Here is a 15,971-nt window from a genome sequence, read left to right on the forward strand (position 1 = left end):
TATTTATGAAGATACCCAAGGTTGACCTCAGGCCCCACCTCATGCTCACACACATACAGGTACACATAAACCTGCATACATGTGTGTACACGCATGCACCAAACAAACAAACGGCAAAATGGGATAACCACTCAGAAAAGGAAGCTGGGAACCCCAGCTTCTGTTTTTAGTCACCTCTGGGTCTCTTGTCACTGTCCCTTCATGTTGTCCTCTGCTGTTGGTGATGGCTGAAGAGTTGGCACCATCTGATCACTGTAGAGTAACACCCAAATTCATACTACTTAAACATGGGGGGATGTCAATTGTCTCATATAACTGAGCAGCTGAATCGGTTGCTCGATTTGCAATCCCTAAAATGCCACAGCAACCCTCTTGCAGATGGGGTTTTGCTCTGGAAGAGTGAATTCTCAGACTCCCAGGAGCAAAACTCCCTTGCTTATAGGAAAGAAAATGCTCCCTCAGTCTTCACAGATGTACTCCGTCAAGGGTTTCGGCTTCTTTTCCTGTTGCTGTGATGATACACCCTGACAAAAGCTACTTAACGGAGAAAGGGTCTGTTCCAGCTCACAGTTCCAGGCACAGCCCATCATGGCGGGGGCTAAAGGGCAGGAGCTTGAGCCCTGAACATCATCTTACCTTCTCTACTCTTTCTTTAAAGTTTTGTTTATTGTTGTTGTTGTTGTTGTTGTTGTTGTTGTTGTTGTTGCTTTTGAAGCAGTCTCCCTACGCAGCTCTGGATGCTCTTGACCTCACAGAGCTGTGCCTGCCTCCATCTCTGAGTGGTGGGATCCCCTGCCTAGGGAATGGTCTTGCTCAGAGTGGATGTGTCTACTCACTTCAGTTAGCACATATCAAAACGATTCTTCTCAGACATTCCTAGAAACCACCCTTATCCAAACAGTTCCTTATGGCTGTGCCCCGAGACCTGCCTCCTAGGTGTGGAGGCACCAATGTACATTTAGTACTAACCACCACAGCCCAATTGCTGGGTCTGTATGACTGTGAGAATGGACTGTTCTGGAACACCATAGCTGACATGACATCTGCAGTGGAAGATAAAATGATCCTCATGTGAGTCATGTTGTCAAAGAGTTGTGATTCTTTATGATGCAAAGTCTGTTGTCACGAGAACATGGGGCTGCTGGCGCACGCTAACAAAGATCCAGAGAGAAGCGATCCTCGTGAGCTCAGGACCCCCAAGACCAAGTTCTCAGCTCAAAGGAGAGTTATTTGCTCCAGAGGGACAGAGGACAGGGATAAGGGACAAAGACAAGAGATAGAGAAGGAGGGAGAAGGGGAAGGGAACAAGAGAGGGGGAGAAAAAGGCCAAGGGAGAGGAAGAAGGAGTATTTGTCTCCCAGAGGGTGGGGGGAATGGGACACAAAATGCTGGTTCTGGATAGAGAGGAAACAGACATGGTCCATAGGAAAATGGCAGTTTATAAAGGTAAAAGGGGAAACCCGTATCTGGATGAAGTGTTTAATTTTAATCAGGCTTGTTAATTAGGTGAACCAAAGGGCCTTTTGATTGTTGAACTTCAATACTTTGATAGCTGGACGTTGGTAGTCAGTCTGAGGAGGAGGATGTGGCCAAATAAGGGAATGGGCCTTCACGGCTGGCTTTAGGAATGCCATCTAACTGTTTTTAGAAGGCAGAGGGAATTGGGGAGAAGAACAAGGCCTGCCAGAGCCGTGTTTGCCATTCTCAGGCTTGTGAGAGTACCTTCATGTAGAATTCCATTTGGGTGGTGAGGAGGAGGTGGCACAGTTCACCAAATACTACTGTCATGTCCTGAGGTCCTTTGAATTGGGTTAAGACAGACTCCCCCAGGCAGTCCTTTGGGGCTTGATTGAAATCAAGGGGCAGCTCCGAACTAGTTCCCATCTGGGAGGTCCCCTGAATTCTGGACAAGAGCGGTGAAGAGAAGCTAGGAATAGCTTCTGAGTTGGTTTGATCAGCAGCCAAACACAAAAGCGACAGACTGGGGTGAGGTGGTCAAACTGGGATCGGCAAAATCTCTGTGTGTAGAGGGGCAGTCCTTCAAACCAAGTGCTTCTGGGGGTCGAATGGACGATGTCTTTCTCCAACTTCTTTCTCAGAAGGTTTGGGAGCCAGGAGCATTTTGTGCCCGGGTGGCTGTCCAAGGCTGGTGGTTCTGTGGGGAAGATCGGGCGGGCCTATGGTTGGCAAGTTGGGGAGGGAAAGTAATAATATGAGAACTGAGATTCTCAAAAGACTTATTATAGTTGGTTTAGGATCTGAAGATTACTTGTGATCTAAAAATATTCCCCTGACTGCAGTATTCTTAGTTCTACAGTTCTCTGTAATATGCATTGTTCCTGGCTGAATTACATCTGAGAGATGTCTTCTCTCTAACGTACGTCTGAAATGTGTCTTGTTTATGCAATTAACCAACAGAACACCGAGAACCTCAGAAAGAACAGAAGCTTTCTGAGGATGTGAAGACCACTGCCCACGTCTTCTCCCAACCATTATGACTGGGTATCTAAGACCCACTCAGCCTGGGCATTTCTTGGGTGCCTCTTAGACCTTTAAACCTCAATGTTCTTGACACTCAGCTGTTGTTACCACTCACCAAGCCCTCTTCTTTTTCAGACATTATCATCTTCAGAAGAGGCCCCACCACCAAATACCCACAGACTCTAGCCAGACCTTGGGAGGTGACCCAGATAGTTCATTTGACTTCCCACCTAGGTCTAACCTCAACAGTGAATTCTTCTGATCCATCCTTTAGGCTGTCTCTTGAAACTTCAGCTGTCTCCATCTTTTCTGCTATAGGTATACATCCTCCTTTAGGATGTCTCTTGAAACTTCAGCCATCTCCACCTTCCCAGTGGCCATGATTGCTTTCCAGGGCTAGCTTGTCGGTCAGAATCGACTCTATGTAAGTATATGATGACATCAGGTCAGTTCTGTGATTCAAGTCCTGTGGTTCTGCCTGGTGTTTAGAACGACAGTCAACCTCCTTGTTTTGGCCTGCAGAGTCCTGCATGATCTGTCTGCTCCTACCATCCAGCGCTTGCTCCACCCCTCACGCCCCCCCCCCCCCCCCCCCCCCCCCCGCTCCCATTCTCAGTGCTCGGGGCGTGCTGAGTGTGATTTGTCCAAGCTCTCAGCTACTCTCGGTCCTGGACTTTTGCGCTTGTACTTTCTGCCTGCACTGCCCCTTCCTTGGCCCCTGCTTTCTCCTTGTCTCCTTCACCTGTGAGCTTGATCTCCCCCATCTCTTCCTCCGTTTGTAATTGCATATTCCTTTGTACGTTCCTTTATTTAATCTCTATCTCCAGCAGAGGTAGGAAGTGTGTCTCTCTTGGCATGGCTTTATTGCTGACTGCCACCAGCTTCTATGAGCTCCCCGTCAGTGCTGATTGGTGGCTGAATGGAGGGGCATGAATGGACACAGTTCTGGGCTTGAAGCATGTGTGGTAACGTAAGGTACCGACAGTTGCAGCTCAGAGGCCGGCACAGGAGTCGCACCATTTCATGCACTGCGGGGCTGGGCATTCACCGTCACAGCCTCACTGGGACAAGTGTCCATCGGAATGAGCACATGTACATTCTCACAAATGCTTACTAGTTCCTGGAAACAGATTGTGTCTCTCTGATTGTCTATTACGTTCTTTTCTTTCTTTTTTCCCCCAAACTGCTGAAGATCTTGGAAACAAACCAAAGTAATCTGCATTTCCATTTTTATGTCTTAATTTATAAACTGTGCCTTATAATTTACAAGCACTCACTTAGTGTCTCTACCAGAGCCTAAACAAATAATAGCTCTGCCAGCCCTACTCCCCTAGTCTTCCCCGGCACTCTACTCGGACAGGCTGCAGCTGGTTCTAGCATGGGACGGTTGAACTGAACAAGAATGAGCTCCCCCCACCCCCGGCATACTTGAATGTTTGGATCCCCAGTAAGTGAAACTGCTTGGGAAGGAATAGGAGGTATGGCCATGTTGGAGGAGAAGCGTCCCTGAGGGTGGGCTTTGAGATTTCAAGACCTGCGCCATTTCCCATTTCCCCCGTTAGTACCCTCTCTCTGCCCCCTAGTTGCCTTTCAGGATGCAAGCTCTCAGTTCCTGCTCCAGCACCATGCTTGCCTTCTAGGCTGCTGCCACACACCCTGCCGTGATGGTCTTGGACTCACCATGGGAAACTGTAAGCACCCAATAAACGCTTTCTTCTATAAGTTGCCTTGGTCATCATGTCGCTTCCCAATGATAGAATAAGAATTCTAATACAATCACTCCAAGATACTTGGAGGCATTAATGACAGTGATAATGACGATTAGCCTCGTGCTGCACGTGATGGAGTGGTGTTGACCGAGAAGGCTGCCTGTCAGAGAGGGGCCAGCCCTAGACAGGTGCCTCACGTTCCCTTTCAGGAACAGGGAACAGTGCTATTGGAGGATGGGTCGCTTTTGTGCAGCCCTGGCACCTGCTCCCCTCCTCGGAGCCCCGCAGCCAGTTCTGGAGTGTAACCTTTCTGGCTGGGTCCTTGGTTAGCTTGGGTAATTGGAAAATGCCTCTGGGCTCAGCTTTCCTATTCAGAAAATGGAAAGATCCATTCCCCAAGGTGTGTGTGTATGTGTGTAGGTGTGTGTGTATGTGTATGTATATGTGTGTACACGTGTGTGTATGTGTATGTATGTGTGTGTGTGATTGGTGATGCGTAGCTCACGTCACTGCTAGCTGTTGGATACGTGGTAACTTCAGTGATATCTTGGCCGGCTACTGTTGAGTGTTAATTAGACAGATTTGGAATCACTTGGAAGACATGCCTCAGACACACCTTTGAGGGACTGTTTGGATCAGATAGCCTCTCAGTGTGTCTGTGCAGGATTATCTTGATTAGGTGAATTGAAGTAGGTAGATCTGCCAAGATACAAGGTAGTGCCATTTCCTAGGTTTGGGTCCTGGGTTGTGTAAGAAGGAGGAAGCTAGTCAAAAGTGAGCATCCATCGCTTTCCACTTTCTAGAGTCAGATGCAACTTGATGCCTGAGGCCCCTATCACCAGGACTTCCTTGACATAACAGACTATCCTTGGATGTGAGCCCAAATAAATGCTTTCTCCCTTAAGCTGTTTCTGCCGGGGTATTTTACCATAGCAACACGAAAAGTAATTAAGACAGTGTCTAACTTCTCCCACTAAGTCCCCTACTAACAGCCCACTTTCCATTCCTTTGGCCAGTCTATATATCCGTGTAACCCTGGGAAAGTCCTCCCTTTGGGCTGTCTGCCCAGCTTTACTGATGCTCCCTGCTCATAGGGACTATTCCTCTCTTTTTCCCATAGTGGACAGCTAGGTATTTCCCTTGTGAATGGTGCTGAAATAACTCAGGACTAAGCGACAGTATTGATGCGTAACCTTTCTTCGGCACCGCCTGTGTGTGTTTGAGGGGCATGCTAACATCAGAACAGACAGGTCCCAGCTCTGAAGCTTTGCAGCAGTGGGGGCGGGGGAGCTACAGTGCTTGTTCTGCTTTGGCGTTTTCCTCCATTTCCCCAGAAGCACACTGCCTTATGATAACATTCAAATTCCTGGAGACAAACCCCAGAGTAGAAAAGGGGTTCCCTGAGGTCCGTTACAAAGTCCCATCTCAGACTCCAGTCTTTCTTCTTGGTGCTGTTACACCAGACTCGACAGTTACCGAGGCCTTCGGGGCTTCATGGGAAAATTCTGGAGGGTGGGATAGCAGATAGGAACGGCTAAGGGTTAGAGATGAAAGGCGCAGGGCTTGGTGAGTCAGACTCCAGTCTGTCTTTACAATCTGTAAATCTGTCCCTATCAGGGGGATGGGGTGTACGCTACTGTGCTGTGCCAGGGGAAAGTTTTTGCCGGATCATTTTTTGCAAGGCCCAACGTGGCAGGAGATGCCCTAGCTGTTTTGCGATTCTACTTTCCATGGGCAATGGAAAGCGACTGGCTTCAGTGAGCTCAGGTGCAGTGGCGACTCAAACCCCACAGTCACATGGTTGGCCGGCCAAGGCGGACCAGCCAAACCCCTTTGTCACATTCACTTAGGTCCTCTTCAAGATCAATGAAGGGTGCTCAAAGGTCTGGCCTCTTCCGAACTCTCAAGACAGAGACCCCTCTCCCAGCTCAAGCTAGTTCTCCCCACCCCTACTTTTCTGGGGGGGGGTATGGAACCTCCTGTCGTTACTGCTTCTACTTTTTAAAAAAATTATTTTTTTTTGCGGGGATGGAAGCTCACATTTTGACTCCGCAGAAAGGAGTCCAGTGTCCCTGAAATTCTTTGCAGCCCGTGGAAGGATTGCGGGTCCCCTCTCCGGCTAGGCTCAGCCGGGATCCCAGGGGGTCTGAGCTTCGGTCGGCCCCTCCCCCAAGGTCATCCAACTTTTCCCTCCCCCTCCCCCGCGGGGCGGGCCCCCGCGTGCATTATTCATTGGTTCGGGCCCGCGGCGGGCGCGGGTGCTGATGTCAGGCCAGCGCGGGTGAGGCGGGTGCGGCGGCCGCCCAGCAGCCCGGGCGCGGGTGGGGGGGCGCTGAGTGGGGGTGGCGGCCAGCATGCTGCTCGGCTGCGGCTCGGCCTCCCACACCCGCGGCGCCCGCGTCCTCGCCAGCAGCGCCGGCGGCCGATCGGGAAGCGGCACCCGCGTCTGCAGCGGCGCCGGGTCCGAGCGCGAGGCGCGGGGCGGTGGCGGCAGCAGGGGTCCGGGCCCGGGCGGGTACCGGGGGTCCTGGCATGGCGCTGCGGAGAGGCGGCGGGGCGCTGGGGCTGCTGCTGCTGAGCGCCGCGTGCCTCATCCCGCCGAGCGCGCAGGTGAGGCGGTTGGCGCGCTGCCCCGCCACTTGCAGCTGTACCAAGGAGTCCATCATCTGCGTGGGTTCCTCCTGGGTGCCCAGGATCGTGCCTGGCGACATCAGCTCCCTGTGAGTGGGACCCCTCCACCCCTGCCCCGCCCTGCCCTGTGCCGGCCGCCACCACGGGGTTGCGGCTGGTGCTGGGGCAGCGCCACCTGACCCTGCTCCCTAATTCCTTTCTTTGCGTTTGGGTTGGGGGCGCACCACGGGACGTGGGTGGAGTCTGTGCCGCGGGGAGGCTAGGGGGACTCAGAACCACAGAGTGCGGGAATCCAGATAGGTCCGCGTTGACAGTTTCTCATTGTGGCCCTTGGCCACCGGCGTCAGATCTACCTGGGGGAGCTGATGTTACTGCAGACCCAGGGCCCACAGTGGGGTAGGGTCTGTGCACCAGAGTTCACAGCCTGTATTTCGCGCCCCGGGATGACTGTTGGGGGGGTGCCTTAAAGTTTTGAGTGGTTCTGTTGTGCTGCTGGGTGGGTGTGTGTGTGACTGGAGGGTGGCTGAATGTGCCCGGATTGAGCGGACCGACTAGGAATGGGTGAGGCCTCATGGCAGCCACCCTCAGCTGTACTGTGAGTTTGGCCCCCTCCGGACCTCTCCACACTGCAGACTGGGAAGAGGCTGGCGTGGGCAAAGGAGGGGTGCTCCACGTGGCTTCAAAGAGGGGGAACCCAGAGGGCTTCCAAGTACCTTGAGATAATGAGGCATCCAGCTGAACCTCTAGGGTAGGAAGACACCCGACTTCTTGCCTTGGGTTCAAGAGGGCCTCTCTTTTTCCCACCTTTCTCCACAGAGGGTTATATTACCAGCACTGACAGAACTAATCAAAAGGGATCCCCTGTCCACTTGCTAAGTGCCTTCAACGAGGTCTCACCCAGTCACACTGACAAAATGTTGCTATGGAAGGGATCTTAGGGGGTTACCTTATTGCTGGGACATGTCCTGCTAGGACAGTCCATTGTTCCAGGGTAAGGTCCTGGGGGCACCCCCCTCCCCCGCACAGTTGTATAGGAGGGAATCCTGAGGGTGAGGGAGTCCTGGGGGTAACGTTGCATGTGCTTTTTCCTGCGTGTCATCATTCCTGTGCTTTGTCTCCAAAGCAAAATGGCATCACGGTGCAGCAATGGAAAGGTCCTGGGTCCTGTTTACGTTTGTAAAAAGTTGGGAGAGTAAGCTGTGGGGAACAGCAGGCCTGTTTGACTCATACTATTGATAAATTAGATCACATGGGGGATTCTAGCATTTCTTTTGTAAAGCCTTTGGGATATGATCAAAGCCGAGGAGTTCTGCATGTTAACTCCAATAGTGTATGGAAGCGCTGCTGTGGCCAGAAAGGGTAGGAGACCCTGAGGCCGAAGCAACCAGGCTTCTTTCTGGAGTTGACCATTTATCTGGCAGATGGCGTTGCCTCTTCCTTCATGGGCAAGTTCAGGTGTCTCCGAGTTTCCCCCCGAGGCTTTCACAGTGCATTTAATCAGAAGTGCTCTGAGTGTCTTCTCCGGATGCGTGCTTCCAAGGGGAATGCTTAATCCTACCCCGGAGTTCCGTGGGCCAACATTAACTTTGTGTCTGCACAAACAGAATCTTGGGCAAAGGTGAAGCAATTACCCACCTTCAGCAGGGGCCTCCTGGAGTGAAATGAAGGAAGCTAGAGGATTATTTTGAGCTGACAGTGTCTGTGCAAGGAGCCAGACCAGGGATTCAGTTAGCCTGAGGAGTCTCCCTATTGATCAAGTGCACTGGAGGCAGCTTGCCTCTCCACAGCTTGTTTCCTGGGGAGATGATGGCCAAACACAGGTAGCTTTACCCCAGGGAGGAATAGGGTGAAGCTCAGATGGAGGATGAGGCCAATTGCAAACTTGGGTTGACATTTCCCGAAAGCAACCTGGGCATCCCTCTGCCCCTTTCTTGCCCTGTAGGAGCCTAGTCAATGGAACCTTTTTGGAAATCAAGGACCGGATGTTTTCCCATCTGCCTTCCCTGCAGCTACTGTGAGTATGGGGCATCCTCTACAAAATGGGGTCCCCAAAGTGTGGTCCTTCAAGGGTGGTCTCGTCTTCCTGTAAATCAACAGCTAGAATCTCCCATACCGACTCTTAGCTTTAGCCTGTCCTATGGTGTCCACATTGAACCACCGTCCTGCTCTGCTTTCTCACCTGACTCTCCACCAAGTTCTCCCGGCTTTGTGGTACATCCCACTCACAGATCAGGCAATTGGGAGTGGCTGCATTGGCCATAACCAGAGTTTCACCTCAATAAATAGTTTCCCCAAACATCTCACCTCCAAAGAAATTTATCTTTAAAAATTTCCGTATTACTCTTTGAAGAGCACTTCCAGTTTGTCTCACATACATGCAGGCAGGCAGCATACTGGGCATTGTAGGTGTGCATGCTTCTACCTCACTGGCTTGGCATCTCTTCGGGAAAGGTACTTTACTTTGGTTTTCCCATCTGAGAGATAAAGAATTTGATGCTCAGAACATGCAAATTGCCTTGATCCATGGAGTGAGGATCCAGACACAAAGCCCAAAGCTACATTTGCCCTGGCTCCTCTTAGTGATCCGTGCCCCAATCACCATGATGAGTGCCTGTGTAGGACCCTGAAACCTAAGTCAGTTGATGTTTGATAATGACAATAAATGCCCCAAAGTCACTTTTGAATGTAATTCCCTAGGCTGGGGGGTGTGTATGGAGGGTATGTAGCTCAGTGGTAGAGCGTTTGTCTACCGTACAGGAAGCCCGGGGTTCCATCCTTAGCATCACATAAACAAGACAGAAAATCAGCAGCCGCTGTGAGTACGTGGCACAGATTCTCTCGTATTTCTTGGACTCGATGAGACTGTAACTACAGCAGGCAATGCGCTATGGAAAAAGACAGAGGCACAAATCACTACCCATCCTCAGTAAATTGCCATTGATAGTTCTCTTCTTGGCGTGTTTTACACCTACTACAACATTAAACTCACCACTTAAAATCTCAGTTCATATGCCAACAAGGTGACTCCGTAGGCAAAGGTGTTTGCCACCAAGCCTAATGACCTGAGTTTGATCCCTGGGTCCTGTATGGTGGAGGGAAAGAAGCGACTCCTCAGATTATCCTCTGACCTTACGTATGTTTTCTGGCACATTTGTGTCCACAGACATGTCGTATACCTATACAATAAATACATAAACAAAACACAACTTTACCTCTCAATTCTTTTGGAATAGAAGTATAGCCTAGCTATTATTTGGCTAAATAAACTTAGGTGGTTTCTATAAATACTTACAAAAAGTATTTACTTGGCTACTCAAATAGAAAACTACATAGTGATAATCTTCTAGAGGTTTCTTAACCTCTTAAGAATGACTGTTTCTGTTGAGATAGCATGGTAGACTGTGTGACTTTGGTCAACCCTCTTAACTTCTTTGGGCTCAAATATCTCGAGTATACAGTTGGATTAGATCCTCATACGTCTGTGATTCCATGGTTTCTTGGGCATCACGAAGTATTCATTGGGTATTCAGTTGTGCCTAGCTGAAAACTGTTTTTGAATAATGGCCACCAGTTCCTATTTCCCAGGATTCATATTTTCCAAGGTGGGGGCAGAGAGGTTGTACTGGAGATAGCGGAAAATTCAGAGAGCAAGAGATCCCTTCCTCACTGTCCCCATCACAATGGTGAGGACAGCTGGGAACCTAACGGGTTGTCTTTAGGCTGAGAAGAGCCTTCATTTATTTGCCCACAGATTAGCACCTAAGAAAAATGGCTTCGCCACATGAATTGCCCTTTCCATCTCTATTCTACTAAAGCCTGTTTTGTTTTCAGACTGCTGAATTCTAACTCCTTCACAGTGATCCGCGATGATGCCTTTGCTGGCCTCTTTCATCTCGAATACCTGTAAGTGTTGCTGAGAGTTTGGTGCCTCCAGGGGCTTTCTGAGTTGTGTCCTGTGGAGGGGATGGGGTGCAGAAAACACCGTTCTCTTGCCAGCACTGGTCCATGAGTTGATTTTCTTCCCAGCATGGGGGCAGGAGGAGGCTGGGGACGAAGCTCAGGAGGGAGGCGCTGGCTCATTCATTCTCAGCTGACATTTAATTTGTCATGTAGTAAGTACGACTGGAAATTGTGTTGGATATTTTTACCTCCATAACTAGGCATGGATTTGCTGATGGGCCAGAAATAGAGCTGGATGGTTCTCAGGGCTACTTATTTTTAAACAAAGTTTCCCTATTTGAGGGTAAACTGCCTGGTTTGTATCCAGCTGTCCCATATCATGTTCGTTCTGTCTCCTGTGAGTTCTGCTGAGGGTCTGATTAGATTTTCTTTTCCTGTGCCTAAAAATGAAAACCCAAACCAAAGCATAAACAACAGAAAAACAGGAGAGGGGTTACTTACTCCCCGCTTCAGACACACCACTTCCCCTTCTAGCAGCGAACTTAGCCGTGGTTCTTATTTCAGCCTTTGTCACATCCGAGTCTTTCCCTTCCCCCTTAAGTTGTCCCAGCCTTGTGTTGGGTGAGTCTGTAATAATGCTAATCCTGCTATCAGTTGGGATTTCCTTGCTTAGCATTCAAAGGCTTTGCAGAGCCTGCTGTCTTATCTGAGGTGAACAGGTAGGCGCTGGCATTCTAGACACATCCCAGGTAGAAAGAGCTCTTTGCTGATGTGAAGTCTCAGGGACCAAGGTCTCCCCAGGAATTCTTTCTCCGGAGAACCTGCTCATAATCCGGTATTTTGGCATGTATTTGATGTGGAAAGAGTGTCACAGCTGAAGGGGTGAAGCCACCGGGGTCTGCCAAAAATCCATGGATAGCTGTGGGGTACCTGGGAATTTCTCTGGTGGGGAGTTCATGTGTCACCCAGGGCATCAGGGAGAAAGTTAGCTTCTCGGGTATGCTAACGTCTAGTGCTGAACAGACAGCAGAGTTTTTAAAAACAGGCATCGGAGAGTTCTCTCTGGGAGAACTAACTTGTCAGTTGTGTCGCAGACGTGGCAAAGTCTTCCCCTTGGACCATCTCATCAAAGACCTGCTAACATCTGACTTAGCCCTTTGGCCCCCGGGAACAGTCACAGTGTCTTCCTGTCATATCCTGAGTGTCATTGTTCCCACGCAAGCCCTGTACCATCTCAGCACAAAGAAAGTCAGCGCAGCACCCTGTACTGTCCTTTCTGCTTTCTAGCATTGTTCAGGGCTTGGGAACATCATCCCTGCCTTGTCACTGTTTGCCTAGGGATGAGGCTGTGTAGGACAGGATGAGCTCAAGCTTGCTGGAAGCCATGTGTAATGGAACTCTTCCTAGCGAAAACTAAAATGCAGAGATGTAAAACAATGGGCTCCCCTCTAAGGACTATGGTATTAGCAAAAGTATATGGTTAGCCGGGCACAGGGCAATGTAAGAGGAGCGGGAAAGTGCCTGGAAGCTTCCCAGCCAGTGTCGTAGAGATGGGAGACTTTCTGGCCTCTGTGCAGGTACATTCTTCTTCCTTCCTCAAACTCAAGATATTATCACCCGTGTTGCCAGCTCTGAATTTGGAGACATCTATGCTGATCTGGAAGGCGCTGAGAAGCTGGCATGCATGTGTTCTTGTTCACACGCCCGGCTCCCCATGGAGTTTAGCGCAGCTTGCTACTAACTTGGGAGTTTCGATACTTCATGAGTACTTTCCGAGTTCACTGCCAAAGCGCAATAGATCATCTGTTAGCGATATTAAGGAGAGGGAATTTGGTGATATTATGTTGCTTCTCTCCTTAGGTTCATTGAAGGGAACAAAATAGAAACCATTTCAAGAAATGCCTTTCGGGGCCTCCGTGACCTGACTCACCTGTAAGTTCTCTGAGCTCTGTTGTACGTGCTGGGGGCATGACTCAGTCTGTAAAATGCTGACCGTGCAAACGTTAGGCCCATGGTTGGATCCCCAAGCCCATGTAAAAAGGCGGACATTATGGTGCATACTTGTTACCTCAGTGCTGGAGAAACAGAGGCAGGAAAATCCCTGGGGCTTGCTGGCCAGCCAGCCTCTCCTAAGCAGTGAACCCCAGGTCCTAGGGAGAAACCCTGTCTCAAAAAATAGAGTGGATGGCTCCTGTGGTCACATGTGCACACGTGTACTCACATGTACACACACGTGCATACGCAAACACACACATGTACACACGCAGTATTGGTTTCCCTTGATGTTTCCATATTTACAATATATCTCAAAGGAAACTCATTTCCGGATCACCCAAGAGGTTCCTATGCTGTCAGGCAACACTCATTGTGATGACCAAATGCACATTGGTCTCCACCATCCTATGTCACCATGGGGACCCGTGTGACTTCATGTGAAGTGAGAACCTCTCAGTGCTGTGAGGGCCTTGTGATCATGGAGGAAGTGGGATGGAGGCATGGTTCTTATACTCACCTGGTGCCAGGTACCAGGTACCCAAAGACCTTCTCTGAGTTTTATGATCATCTGTGAGTTCCCATTCTGCAGGACTGGGAGCTGAAACTTCCGAGACTCAGCGAAGGACATCAGGTAGAGGGTAAAGTGGCATAGAGACATCTATGTCCTCCCATTAGGATGGAAGTCGCTTTTTCTGTTGCATTAGTTAGGTTAATCTGTAGTTTCAGCTAAAATCTCTTGATTCCTTACTGGCTTGCTAGAGACCAAAGCGGGAAAAAGAATTGATCTGAATTGATCTGCATGTCAGAATGAAACAAACACACACACTTAGAAAAGTGAATAAGATTGGAAAAAAAAGAATGGTGATGTTTGTGAAAATGCAAAACTGGACATTGTCACGGTAGGAGTCATTTAGTAGCCGAGACTTGGGCTCCGTTTGCATAGTAGAGTTTTTGTCTGAGGAAGATGATGGGTCCTCTATCCTTAGTCATCCGGCCTCTGATTGCAAAGGGAGCTGAGAAACTGGAGGACACGAACTCTGGCTGCTGGGCAGGCATGGTGGCGCCTTTGAGTCCCACCCTGACCAGACCGTAGGGACGTGGTCACTTAAGAGCCTTCCCATTAAGCCACAATGATCCTGGTGAAGGCATCTGCAGTGGGCACAGTGAGCCTGGGTTCTGGGGCCACCAAGCAGAAGCCCTACCTGAGCTGAGGGCTGGAGAGGTTGGGGAGTGGGAGCAGCAGGGGGCGGGATTGAAGCTTACTTGTCAGCACAGGGCATGGAGGAGGATGTGTGTCCTGCTGTGTTCTAGGGCTTCTGTCTTTCTGCAGGCGTCTCTCAGAGTCAAGCTGTAGGCAGAGCTCTTATTGCTCATGGACTGAGGTTTCAGGCTTGGGTTCCAAACTCCAGGTCACCACTTACTGATATTACCTGGCTTTTCTGACCCTTAGTTTCCTCATTCTCGAGATAATGATGATTATACCGACTGTAGATGGCTGATGTACATAATAGGTTTATGATGTTTGGCGGTAAAAACAGAAGCCCCAATACCCCCAGTAAATGCCAAGGATATGACTGGCATCATATTATCATCATCACCATCCTCACCATCACCATCACCATCCTCACCATCACCATCATCATCCTCACCATCCTCACCATCACCATCCTTACCATCACCATCACCATTACCATCATCATCATCATCATCATCATCATCATCCTCACCATCACCATCATCATCCTCACCACCACCACCACCACCACCACCATCATCATCATCATCATCATCATCACCATCATCGTTTTCCTTTTCCGCCTCAATGACAATACAAATTCCATCCTTCCAGTCCAAAAAAAATCTTGGCTTTCTCTCTGGATTGATAAATTTTCTTGGCCAGTTGGGTATCCAGATGGAGACTGCCGAAAGGATAGATATGGCTGCCTGGCGAGGAACAGCTGGGGCAGATAGATGTGGGTCCCAAAAGTTGGGAAGGACGGCCATTGATATTAGGCACAGGCTACAGACAGAACTCACACATTGCTTACAGAGGGAACTTCCCTTATCTCGCCTTTAAATGTTGCACACAGAGAAAGCCTCAGCTCCAAAATTCACTCACTTCCTTCGGGAAGTCACTGCCCCAAGTCTTCTCATTTAAACGAGATGTTTGGTGTTGGCCTTTTGTGAACTTTCTCAACACTTGGATGCTCGCATTCATATTAAAACATGAGCCGGGTTCCAAAGCATGGAGGGAGCAGTGCCAATCTGTAACTAAAATCTAGGACATTTGTTTTCCAGCGGTCTTATAGAACCCAGGGGACGGGAAGCTATTAAATAGTTTGAGAAATGAAGTAAGTGCTTGGTTTGTAGACTAAATGAAACTGAACGGAAGATATAATGTTAAGCACTCAGCATGGGCAGGGTAGAAATATAGGGCTGACTTCTGAAACCTAAATTGCAAGCTCAAAACAATTGCTAAATATTCTTGTTTGTTTTCTTGCTTGCTTTGGTCATGCCGTTTCTAATTATATTATTACCATTTCAATGTGATAGCTTTCAGGTAATCACAGTTTTAGCTGAATAATTAACTGATATTTAGATAAAGTGGGCTTTTTTTTTGGCTTTGCTTTCGAAATCAAAACAAACACCCCCCCCCCTTTTTAAAGTTTCCAAAAGTTACCCCAGCGTATGTTCAGTGTGATTACATAATTAACTTTCCCCCCAACACATCAAAAACTGTGCAAGCACCTCATTCAGAAAAGCAAGGTAAAGCAGCACATGAAATGGCATTCTAATCCATTTATGGCTGCCTGAGTGGGAAGAGGAATAATTGGGAACCGCTGGCCTCCCATTCTCAGTCGGTATTTGAAGGAAGACTATTTGGAGTAAACAGGAGCTTAAACTTTCTACTACACCCCGCTGACTGGTAGAGGAGGTGCTTGTTTATTTACCAGTCATTCCGGGATGGGCCATGACCGTGCTGTGACCAGGAATGACTCACTTCATATCTGTTTTATTAACTACCTGCATGTTTATCGTTTAAAGATGCTGCCGTTTGTACTCGCGCGTAGAAGAAAACTGTAGAGAAGGTATCCATTTCTTGTCCAGTTTACATTAGTGTGTAGTGTCTGGGAAAAACACAGACTTGACGTACGTTGTTTCCACACTCAACATCTTCCCGCAAGGACACAGCACTGTGGGCATCCATCCTCAGCTGGCTGGTGGTGGGGTACTACAGAGTCCTGAATCAACAGG

General features: G+C 49.2%; 1 protein-coding gene across 1 annotated transcript in view; it reads left to right on the forward strand.

The window, feature by feature from the left end:
• The first annotated feature begins 6,683 nt into the window (after positions 1-6,683).
• Positions 6,684-15,971, forward strand: part of Lgi2 (leucine rich repeat LGI family member 2) — a 32,404-nt gene continuing 23,116 nt past the window's right edge. The window contains exons 1-4 of the mRNA XM_048415298.3: positions 6,684-6,910; positions 8,764-8,835; positions 10,653-10,724; positions 12,582-12,653. Coding sequence (XP_048271255.2) covers positions 6,723-6,910; positions 8,764-8,835; positions 10,653-10,724; positions 12,582-12,653 — 404 coding nt within the window. The 5' untranslated portion in view covers positions 6,684-6,722. The remainder of the gene's footprint in view (positions 6,911-8,763; positions 8,836-10,652; positions 10,725-12,581; positions 12,654-15,971) is intronic.

Source organism: Myodes glareolus, chromosome 8, assembly GCF_982192425.1.
Source record: "Myodes glareolus chromosome 8, mMyoGla1.1, whole genome shotgun sequence".
Lineage (NCBI taxonomy): Eukaryota > Metazoa > Chordata > Mammalia > Rodentia > Cricetidae > Myodes > Myodes glareolus.